This window comes from Physcomitrium patens, chromosome 17 (assembly GCF_059467195.1).
Source record: "Physcomitrium patens ecotype Gransden chromosome 17, ASM5946719v1, whole genome shotgun sequence".
In the NCBI taxonomy this organism is placed as follows: domain Eukaryota; kingdom Viridiplantae; phylum Streptophyta; class Bryopsida; order Funariales; family Funariaceae; genus Physcomitrium; species Physcomitrium patens.
Window position 1 is genome coordinate 632,433 of NC_143426.1, and position 11,861 is coordinate 644,293.

Consider the following 11,861-nt stretch of genomic DNA (forward strand, 5'->3'; position numbering starts at 1 on the left):
GAAAACTTCGAACATGAAAACTTGTAGGATATGGAGCAACTCATAAAACGATGGAGACTAGGTACAATTCAAAATACTACAAAATCGCGCAGACATGTTCTTGAAATCGAGTATACTCGAGGACTTGGACTTGTGCTTGGACTTGGAATTCCGATACGCAGTCAACTGCTACAGTCACGGTAATGTGAAGCGTCTCTTTATCGTGCAAACTCAATTACACAGGTACTGCGCTTCAATTTTATCGTCTTGATAGACTGGACGTATTAAACAAACAAGTCCAAGGTACCATTGTTGAACGTTGTTGGATGCACACGCCTGAACACAACATTCTTCTTCTACTTCAAGAACTAAGAAGACATTAGAATAATTATGGACACATTAGAATAACTATGGACCCTTAAACATGTGTGTGGCTTCTTTGTTCATATGAACATAACATTCTTCTACATTTTCAAGAGCAAAGCAGACACATTAGAATATCTATAAGTCCTTAAACATGTATGTAGCATTTTTGTTTATAGTAGTTGGCAATTGTTGTTGATGTTAATTGTTGATGTTAATGCATCACTAGCTAATGATGTTGTGTCTTTTCAAAGTCTCATCACTTGCTTTGCTTGCACTACATTTGAAAGAATGTGTTTTTAGTTGCAACAATTATGTAAACATAGACAAATAATCCAAGCTCTTCAAAGCATAAACAAGTGTTTCTTGTGTAGATATAATCAAATAATTCCATCTTTTGTAGACTAAGCAAATAGTATGTTTCAAATGTTTTGCATCAATAGCTAGTGATTTTTCATACAATTATGGAGAATTATTATTATTATTATTATTTTTGTAAAAGATAGATGTACTATTAAATAGAGATCATGTTATAACACAAATTGATTATGGTGGAGTATTGCTATAAATAAGCCAACCAAATTCAAATACTACTTAATCAAAACAGGGTTTGGACAAAAAAGTGTCTATTTAATATCCTCTTCTTATAAGGTAGTCGTGTGGTAATTCAACTAAGAGTGGACACAAAAAAGACATATGTTTAAATTAGATTAGACTATGTGCACAAATTATGTTAACCATTATAGGCTCAATAGTGAATATAACTATAGAGTAAAAACATGTACTAGGGACAATAAGATATATAAGAGGCTATAAGATATAATTAATTGTTTCAAAAATGGTGAGTTTATATGTAATATTGGGATGAAGCATGGAATATTAGAGAGCTTTCTATGCAACATGAGAAGTAGACACTAACATCTACCTTCTCCAAAATTGATCATGTAGCACTTTATTATGTTGGTGTATTTTCAGCCATATTATTAGTATTCTTGTACATTGTTGATTTTGATCTATTGATTTGGATATGAAACAAATGCAAATAGTCCAAGTCCAAGTCCAAGCACAAGTCCAAGTCCTCGAGTATACTCGATTTCAAGAACATGTCTGCGCGATTTTGTAGTATTTTGAATTGTACCTAGTCTCCATCGTTTTATGAGTTGCTCCATATCCTACAAGTTTTCATGTTCGAAGTTTTCGATTCTGGATGTTCCAGAAGCATGTCCAATGACACAACTCCCCCTTAAGTCTGTAATTATCTCAATTAAAACGTTTGTTGGTTTTCGTAACCTGCATTAAACATCTTCGAATCATAGCCACAAGTACACTACAACATTCACAAAGTTCAGAACATGAGAGCAACATCAAAGAATGGCAGCAGGCTACGATTGAAATTAGCCTGATAGCACGACGATAGACAATGATAAATGCCCAGTTAAAATGAAAAATGCATCTCAAAAGATCCAAGAGTAATCAAGTTTTCTTAGGGTGAAAAAGGAGCAGTTCGAATGACAGGGACGGCAGGCTATCATCTAAGGCTGCTGACCAGGAGCATACACAGAATAACCATTATGCCCCAAAGCGAATCCCGAGCAATCCTGAACAGATACATGATGGCTTTGCACAAGAGAATAGCTCATGCGGCTATCTAGACCATTTCTCACGTTGTTTCCTGCCGATATTCCTGCACTTGTAATTGGCCAATAATGAGGTGCCATACTATCAAGGTGGCCACTGTGTTGACTCTGCAGTCTCCCCAAAGGTTGGTGACAAAAAGCAACAGACATACGCCTGTTTTCCCTTATGTTGGCAGTGTTCCCTTCGTGCATGTGCATTCGCTCATCATCTGATGTCCTCCCTCTGTCACTTCCATCACTATTCACAGCATTGCTGTCTGAAGGAAGCTGGCCATATTGGTTGTGCTTGAGCATACCAGGGTGACTTGGCACACCAAGATGACGGTTGGAGAACGGAGTAGACCCTGGTTGATGGAGCATCGCACTTAGTGCCAACCCAAAGCATCCTTGATCGTCCTCTAACAAATCATTAATAATGTCAAGGTGTGGGAATTCTTCTGCCATAACTCCTCCATTATTAACGGATTCCATTAAGGATATCATGCTATGCCTCTCCCCACTTAAAACCCCATTTTCATGTAACAGGCTTGAATGGACAGGCCTTTGATGGGCTTGTTGCCCATAAGAGTGATGTCTTGAAAGGCCCTCCTGAAAAATTAGGTTCTCTTGCTTGTGAAGTTCCATGGATTCTTGTTTGAGAAGTGGCAATGTCTGAAATTGTGGATGTGCCCTCTCATCCTTCTGCCGTGGTTGCGCACGCTCTTGTTCCCCCTCATCCCCTTCTTCCTCCTGCTGCTGATGCAGCACCTCCGGAGTCACAGTCCCAAAAGTGATGCCGGCTGGTGATCGCCTCCCACTTGCAACGCTCTGGCTACAGCTGTACTCTTGTAGGAGCAAATCGTTTGACAAGGACTCTGGTAAACCCTGCGAAATCACGGGAGATTGCAGAGCCACTGGTGCGGCCGACGGGGAGGCAGCTGCCTCTGTCCGTCCACTTTGGGTACCCTGCATGGATCCTATCCGCATCTTGGAAGGTGTCAGAGGAGGAGAGGACGCTGAAGCTGTAGGTGCAGCTGAACATACTGATGGAGCACTTGCGTGGGATGCGCTTGGCGTTGCGGGAGTGTTAAAAAGCACAGCTGAAGTTGCTGCTCCTGACACGGAAGGTGAAACTCCACCGTGCACACCTCCAGAACTTGCAACAGGATGTAAAGCTAAACCTCCTAAACTTTTTATTCTCCCGGCAGCAGCATTTCTGTATGAAGGAGACACTGGAGGGCTAATATGCGTATTTCCATTACAATGGGCTCCTACAGAAGATCCTGCACCCAAGACCAATCGGCCTGCTGCACTCACAGATCGCGATAGCGGAGGTTGAGCTTGCAAAATAGGGCCTAGACTGCCTGGTCTCTGAGGAGGTACCAAACCAGGTGCACTTGCAGGACGTGAAATCACAGGTAAAGTTGCAGAAAAGGTGGCGGAATAGCTTGAACTTGTTTCTTCTACCCCAGCGGCCAAACTAGCTCCTGATGATGATGGAGGCATGCCTACACGAGGCGGCCTGGACACTTCAATGCAGCGGGTTTTTGCTGAGGCAGATGGTCTGGGCGTGCCAACTTCCACTTCAGCTGAATTCAGACCATGCCTGCTACTACTGTCAACATTGTTCCCTGCAAAAGGTAGAAACCACTTGCTATTGTTGTCTCCGTTATAAACTGCACCACCTGCAGCTGTTCCGTTGCCACTGAATATTGGTGAATGATCATTTGCGTTATTCGTACTTGCCGTTGTTTTGCTTGATCTAATCTGTTGGCCAGTTAACTTTTCCACATCAGGGGTTGCAGAGGAAAAGCCGCTGCTACTTTCATCGGCTGGTGAGGAACTTGGGGCACTCGACGCACCACTAGGTCTAGATCCTACAGAAGCTTCTTCTGGCAGACTAATATGAGAAGAGGGTCTGTCTAGTCTCATTTGATGTTGGAACAGGCTAACCTGCTCCTGTAGCATTACAACCTCCTCATCCTGCATATGAAACCATATGAAGGAAGCTATTAAAAAATTATCTAATTAGTTTTAATTTTAATTTAAAAACAAAACAAAACAAAACAAGAAGAGTGCCGCCTCTGACCTGTGTAAGGAGACCCGAACTAGAGGATCCTCCCTTCACTCTGAACCAAACATGACGAGTAGAGGACGTCCGACACAAAAGAATTGAACAAGAGCAGTACATTTGCTAGGGAAACTTATTCGCCCATATACCTTTTCACAAAGACGTTGCTCAAGCCACCGTACACGCTCCCTAAGTGAAAGAATCACAGTCTCATTATCCACCCCTGCAGAACTGCAACTGCTGCTAGCTTCACCAGGACCACTGGGATCCAGAGCAGTCGCACGCATGATGGTACCATCAGCTTCTAAAAACCTCCCATCCTGTTCATATCCATCGCTATCTCCTCTACTCCTGGCTCTGTACAATACGAGCAATAGCAAGCAGTGAGCACACACAATCATAAGCACGAGAATGATGGGTACTAAGCAACGTTTTAACAGACCCTAAACCTGTTGAAATCTGCTTTTCGACATCGTACATGCTCTAGCCGCGACTACTAGATAAACCCCTCGCTGACAAGATGCCAAACAATCTGCAGACGTAAATCAATCCCTCGAGGAATCCAAGAGAAAAGCTCACCTCGTGAGAACGGCGTGATTCTGATCGGACAAGCCTGGTCGCATGCTATATGTTCCACCATTCATAGAGGGTCTCACTGAAGGAAGAGAGTCAGACGAGCATGTAGAGGAACTATCGTCTAATGCAGATGCCTGATTCTTTCGTGCCGCTCTACCATTACGTGCCGAACTTTCTTCATGTGCCCCGCTGAATCCAGCAGCCTCCATGCCGCTATGACCGTATGATGCATCTCTTTCCCAGGTAGTGTGATCCACATCGCAATCCTCGCCCGCAAGTCCCAGGGTACCAACAACGTCATCCGTTGCATCTAATCCACTGAGGTGATCTACTTCCCCAGCATCTGCCGGAACGAGTGAAATAATTCCTCTCCCCTTTGACATTCGTTCCTTGGGTCTAGAAGACTCAGATTGACGTTGACGATTTTCTTGTTCTACCCGCGCACGTTTTTCTTCAGCTTCTTTGTCTTTGTCCTTGCGATCCTTCCTCCTTTGCTTTGCCTGAAGGGAAGAAGCTTGATCAGTTTCATTTATAGAAAATAATGGTGATGAAACGCGGCCTCATCAATGAATCTAGAATACAAACGACAATGCAAACTACCCAAAGTAAAATCGTAACCAGAAAATAAAAACTGGAAAAGGGTGAAACCCCTGAAGAAACTAAATGAACATTAGGGTTGCCAGCTGTTGCAGATAGGCCAAGAGACCACAGATAAAAACCAGGCAATCTCCTAATACTGCTACGATTGAAAAAGTGCTTCGACAGATCCGACCTGTTTTTTCTTTGACCGCTTCTCTTTCTCAGCTGCCTCCCGTTTAGCTCGAAGTTCAGTTTCGGCTAGCCCAGCAGCCTCCTCCTCACGAATAAGCTCTTCTTGCCTCTTCAATGCAACTGCTTCTCTGTAAGCGACCTCTACACGATTGCTGTATCACACCAAACAGCAATTAAAGCCAAAGAGCCCCTCAAAATACATAAATTTTAAAAACAGATGTAGCATATCCGCTTATTGACCATCCACGCTGTGATATGTGTGGTGTGCCGTGTTACCATGCACCTGACACTTCACCTCTCAACTCACAAACACAATCCCATTGATACCTCAAAATTGCTTGAAAGCATCGCCAGAATCAGTACGAGAGTGTCACATCGAGGGTACAAAAGCGCTTCGAAGTGAAAAAGTTATACAAGACCTTACTCCATGCGTGCGCTTACTGAACGCTCTACTAGCCCATTGACGGGCGCTAATGTTTGGTCATTCAAAATAAACCTCGCCTTAGCGAATCATCTGTGTCGTAAAATGTCATTTGTTTATTTGTTTACTTTAAAATAAAGCGTTCGTTGTCGCACGTATTATTCCAGAGCTACAGACACTCTCAATTGCTTCAAACTGCTCTCTGCCGAGATACACGACAACCCTTCAGGGCCCGAACTACAAGTCATAAGCTCCGTGATTTGGCGTCAGACAATCAAAATGACATACTTGTTCGAGAAAGTAACAAAAAGAAGGGAAAAAAGAAAAAGAAAAAGAAGCAGGAACATATTGCCTAGTGGAAGTAAAAATGATGGAACCACATACGTGTATAGATGAGCCAGAACAAACATTTCAACAGTTCGTCTACCGAGTTCAGTTAATCGCCGTTCGTCACGCTCCACTGAGTCTTTACCAAAATCATCACCGGAGCTCCCATCCTGCAACTGTCGAAAGCAATAAGACCTCGACTCCGATTACAAGACAGAGAGCCGTTCCTGAAACAGCACCAAAACTTCAAACAAAAGCAATCTATTTAACCCAGGCTAGCATGAATGAGCTGAGCAAAGCAAAGTACAAACCTTGGTTCGGTTTTGCGGTCCCTTGTCATCCTTGTAATGGGGCAAAGTTTCAGAGACCACCCGCTCAAGTAGGAGCAGCACGTCACCAGCAAGAACAAAAACATCCTTCTCCACCCATACTATGGGGTTAATGGCTTCCTCCACGTCCACGCCGCTAACTTTACCATTCTTGCTCCGGCTCCTATAGTCCAGTGATTTGCATCCACTATAAAGTGCGTCCATAACTAATGTTGATGTCACCTCCTTCTCGTTGAAAAAACGCTTCACCACAGCTTTCAAAATCACATCTGTCTTCTCTCGTGCGAGGCGCCGACGAGTGCCTTCTTCAACAGCTGACCAAAACGCTTGAAAACTGCACCAACATGCAGGTTTCAGCTTTGATCATCAACCAAGTCTTCAACGGTTCCCGATAGCCGAAAACAGGACTAAGCACTGAGAAATCCTAAGCTTCAATTCCTTTTCTCAGAAACTTAACCAAAAAAACCATTCATTCACACACAGAAAAACCCATCACGCAATGCCTTACGAGGTTGTCAGGATTACCTGTTCCATCGAGCTGTGTCTTCCATAAGCTTCCCAAGTTTTTCTCTTTTTTCTTCAACGAAGCGTCGGCAGATTCCTTCAACGTTCGTTAGATACACTCGAACAAGCTCCCTCCGATACTGACAATCTAGGCAGCGAAATGGGCGGTGGGGGTTTTCTCTGCAGATAAACGGAAACAAGATTGTAAGGGATGTCACGCCTCACAAGTGCATGGCACATCCTCAAAAGTCATAAATAAAAGGCCGAAAAGAACAGCGATTCACTGTCGTGTAAGAATTGCACGTATTCATTCCAGTAAAAAAAGACTTTGATTTGACTTTCAACAAAGAGCAGTTAAATCTAACAGATGGTCGATGCTCAAATCCTGTATTGACTGTCAACCATGTCCATCGTATAAAATTCATACCCAAGATAGCCTACCACCAGAAGCAAGATGAATAGCATACCTGATAACCTGTACTTGGGCCTTTATGACGAGAGTATCAGCAACTGTAAAACCATCTAAAACTTTGGAGAGCTCCATGAACTTCTTCCAACCCCAGTCGTGTTCTTTCTTACAGAACCGGTGTAAAGTGTCTGAAATCCTCCACACCATGCAATGATTACAATATTTTAAGCAGAGACTCGGCATAAACACCATGACACAACACGCTAGCTCCATTACTCCAACAAACAAGACGAAAATCACAAACTTAACTATGGCAACTCCACATGACAGCCCATTTCGAGAATCTGTAATGCTGCAAGTAGGACATGCAGAGATCTGAATCTAGAGTTACCGACTCAATGAAGTCGATGCCCTACAATGAGTCCCCCTCCCCCAAAACAAAAAAACAAAAAAACTTAACATAAAACGACAACAGATTTCCAATTTTCAACATACGCCTTGAAGACTCGAACATTACCCGAGTATTTTGATTTCTTGGGATCCTTGTTGACAACAGCGATGGTAAATTGCGCAAAGTGACTCCAGCCTGCATTTAGTGACGAGTCCGCCACGAAGTTACTGTACCACAAAACATTGTGCCCCAGCCTATGTAGAAACAAATGCATAGTTCTAACCCTGCTACAATTTCACGTAGAAATGCGATGCAAGACAGCACTGACATGAGAAACTGGATGAAAGAAAACAGACTTCTAGGAATACCCAAATGCGAAGTTTACGAATCTGAACTATACCAGGCAATAGCTTGTCGTAGTCTGCAACACACAGAAATAGGGACAGATGATTGCAAACATCGCATCCTTGAGGATACACCAGAATGTACCTGTGAAAATGCGCCAACTGAACCTCTTTACAAATTGACTCCAGTCACTCTAGGAGGAGCTTCAACCTCTCTAACCACTCTAATTGTGTAAAATCAAATAAACTTGGCACATGATGTGGAGCTACTGAACACTTATCCTGCAAATAAAAACGAGAAATAACTCAAACTAGAGTAGTATAATCTACAATGTAGCACTCGGAGTTAGTTGACCCTGACAACAGTATAACCAGGCTGAAGACACAGAAGCCTGCTTTCAATCTGTGAAGCTGAGGCTATCGTGCCAAGAGCACAGTTTCCACCATTCTCACGTACAGGCACCCACTCACCGCTTAAAACTACGTGTAAACCCACCCCCTAAAGTCCCTGTGCTCAAGTTCCAGAGAGGGAAAAACGATCACCCCGAATTGAAAAAACTCAGGAGAGCATGCCTGGGATGACACCGTCAGCGTCTAAAAGCTACCATTCCAACTTACGTTGCAGAAGGACCAAACGAAGCAGGGCCAACACTTAAGGTGCACACCCACTCACAACATCTCTCACAGCCCCTACCATTGCGTTGCTGCAGTAAGTCCTCAAATCTTTGCGACAAAGTCGAGGCAAAACAACAAGAACCTCACCACTTGTAGCCACCAACTTCGAAGACATTGCTGCGCAGCTCTCGCTTGCTGATCTCTGAAAAATTTTCTATTTTCCAGGTGAACTTGCCATACAGGTCTGTGGGCTTGGGTCCTGAATTTGCAAAGCTAATAACGTCAGAAAACAATCATCAGAATCATCACGATTGGAAGGTAATAACGATGGCCAAATTTGTATGCTCAACCTGGGGGGCGGAGTATTCCCTCCACGGAAGCATCCCCAACAACGAGGGGTCTAGATGTTTTTTACCATAAATACACATATGAACATTCGCACTCAACGTGTACATGGACAAATAATGACACGACCAGATTGGGCCCCAGCTACCGAGGGCACAATCAAGGACCTAATCTAATTCTATCTCGTTGAACATCGAAAACAAAGCAATTTCAACGACGGACAGAGCATTTTATCGCTCGACTGGAATGCTCCTGCACCGGACACAACATGACACTAATCGACACAGTGGGCAGGTCCATGAAGTCGACGCCCACATGCAACCAATTGCTCCCAACTAAAACTCAAAGCGCCCACAATACACAAACCACGAACTCGAAACTGAAAACCGTAATTGCTGCAACTGAGACAACTACACCAAGAAACAGTAAACGTCACAGCAACGTGTCATCAGAGCACACACAAAAAACAAAGACATCGGAATTAGCAGCACGCGACCTTTCACATTGCAAAACATTCCACGGCCTCGATCAATTTCGTGCCCTGATAAGACTGTGCACCGATTCACTCAACGAATGACCCTCCAAAGGGCATAGAAAAACGCTGAAAAAGCCATCGAGAACAGTGGCAACCAGTGTCACTGGCAAAGCAGATCGCAAAGAAAGCTTCGTCCTGTTTCTAATTACGACCGTGCTTGCAAGTAAAATCTCGTTCTTGTGCATAGAGGCCACAGACCGTGCATTCATTGCCAAAATCGTTCACGGGCACATTGAGAGTTGCAAGAAGAGAGAGCGACACGTAAAATTTTGCAACATAGCCCGCCCGATGCCCAGTGCCAGCACTCGTCACGGTGGTGCAGGTGAAAATCACCTCAGCATGACAATGTCATGTCCAGATGCAACGGAGTGGTCGAAGCAAGCATGAACATGCCTGCTAGAAGAGGATTAGTGCTTATTCATACATTCCTTCCGTCAAAACATCGACGGCACTTCTCACCACGCCTCCCTTAAGAGAACACCGTGCCACCTGCCCTAACGTCTGCTGTAACGACCCGCACATTCGCCAAACCCTACAAGGAGCACGCGGGCTCTGCTGCGTGGAAACCTAGACCTAATATGCCATCTCGATGCTTGGGCCATGCGCGGTCACGAACCGCGGCCGCAATTCCAAATGACAGAACTCCTTCATCGACAACACACAGTATCCAAAAAATGAGGCGGCTCGGTGGGTACCAGTCATGCACGACGAATTGGAATCGTCATCCTCATCAGTATCCCAATAGGCAGGCGATGTCGAGGGTGGTGAGGGCTCCAGCTGCTCCCGCGAGCGCCATTCCGGAGGTAGATCCATCATCGGATGCAGCTTCGACGCGGCTGCATCGGCAGACGGCACGCTCCCTCCCAACGACTCTCCTCTCGAATGGCATGCCATCGCGCCCGCACTCAAGCAGGCTGTGACTCTATTCCCTCTCGCTGCCTTGCAACCCGACGTGCACGAACCACTCGCTCTCAAACCTCTCGCCTTGCACCCACCCCGCAGGGGCACCCTAAATTACGCCCGTCCCGTCCCTCAACGTCCCCTCTCTCTTCCACCATCCTCTCAATGGCCCCGACTCAAAATAATCCGGACCCCCGTGGTGCTACACCTCAATTCTGCACTCCAAAAAGCACCGACGTCGCACTCGGAAACCCTACAAACTGCGCCACAAATACGCATCTGCCGGCCGAAACAGCGCGGGAGGGAGGGGGAAACGAGCAGCAGGGTCGCACGCCGCCAGCAGGCTAATCGGACAATCCAGCGCGGAGTTGGCGGCAATGGAGATGCAGGGGGGCGAGTAGGGGAGACAGGAAGGGGACGGAGTGGGAGGGAGGAGAGGGGAAGAAATCCCCAACGGTGGGAGGGGAGGGGCTGTAACAACAAAAGACAAGGACGGGGCCAAGGCAGGCAGGCAGGCAGGCACGAAGGAAGGAACGAAGGGAAGGAAAGGGGAAGGGGGGGTCGCTGGTCGTCGACGACGAGGGGCATCGGTTGACATCATAACCAACGTGGGGCCGCCCCACTCCCCCCTCTCGCTCTCTCTTGCCTCTCTCTCTCTCGTCTTCTTCGTGTTTCTTACTTTGTCTCCGTCTCCGTGCTGCTTTCAATCATACTCTCTTTCTCTTCTGTATGCTTCATCCTTCAACCCATGGCGGGAGAAGCACCAGCCCCATCTTGGTTTTCACTGCACTGATTCCACCTGCTGCAATGCAATGCTCCCTCCCTCTCCCTCACTCACACCAGCACCTCCACACATTCACTCTCATCCATCCTTTCCCACACTTTAATCTTCCTAATTCAATTTGTACCATTCAACTCCCGTACCCTTCCTTCCTTCAACCCAAGTTCTCACTATACTACTCAAGTTACTTACCACAATTTTGTTATTTTTTTCTTTTTCAATCCAAATGTTTTTATTTTATTTATTTATTTATTTTTTGTTTTGTTTGTTGTAGTAGTAGCATGCCTACTTTCACACCTCTTTGTTAGTCTACTTTGCATCAAAACACTAAATACAACTATCATGTGTCATATGAAACAATGCAAGATCAAAGAAATCATGGCTTTGACACCTCTTTGTTAGTCTACTTTGTATCATAACACTAAACACAACTATTCATGTGTCATACAAAATATTGCAAGGTCAAATAAAATTGTGGCTTTTGTAAAAGTTTGTAAAAACTTTAAAGTTTTAGTGGGTGATTTTCTACATACTCTTAAAGAAATAGAAATAGAAGTCCATGAAAGAATGCAAATGTACTTAGA

At 44.8% G+C, this 11,861-nt stretch overlaps 1 protein-coding gene across 2 annotated transcripts; it reads right to left on the reverse strand.

Moving 5' to 3' along the window:
• Positions 1–1,758: 1,758 nt before the first annotated feature.
• Positions 1,759–10,952, reverse strand: LOC112294588 (uncharacterized). Of its 2 annotated transcripts, none has more exons than XM_024545216.3 (12): positions 10,292–10,952; positions 8,864–8,975; positions 8,158–8,246; positions 7,884–7,952; positions 7,425–7,554; positions 6,979–7,137; positions 6,436–6,787; positions 6,182–6,294; positions 5,378–5,528; positions 4,609–5,105; positions 4,179–4,386; positions 1,759–3,941 (listed from the first exon to the last, which is right to left on the reverse strand). In XM_024545216.3, exons 1-12 carry the CDS (start codon positions 10,488–10,490, stop codon positions 1,875–1,877), a joined length of 4,146 nt encoding a protein of 1,381 aa, XP_024400984.1. In that variant the 5' UTR covers positions 10,491–10,952; the 3' UTR covers positions 1,759–1,874. The 2 variants fall into 2 exon arrangements, with proteins under 2 accessions (XP_024400984.1, XP_024400983.1); XM_024545215.3 differs by having other exon boundaries at positions 6,182–6,300.
• Positions 10,953–11,861: the final 909 nt, after the last annotated feature.

Coding starts and splice junctions, on each gene's coding strand:
- LOC112294588 (XM_024545215.3), bottom strand. CDS start 10,490: ATGGCATGCCATTCGAGAGGAGAGTCGTTGGGAGGGAGCGTGCCGTCT. Junction 6,301..6,435: donor GACCGCAAAACCGAACCAAG/GTTTGTACTTTG, acceptor TGCTTTCGACAG/TTGCAGGATGGGAGCTCCGG. Junction 4,387..4,608: donor AATCACGCCGTTCTCACGAG/GTGAGCTTTTCT, acceptor CGTATTGTACAG/AGCCAGGAGTAGAGGAGATA.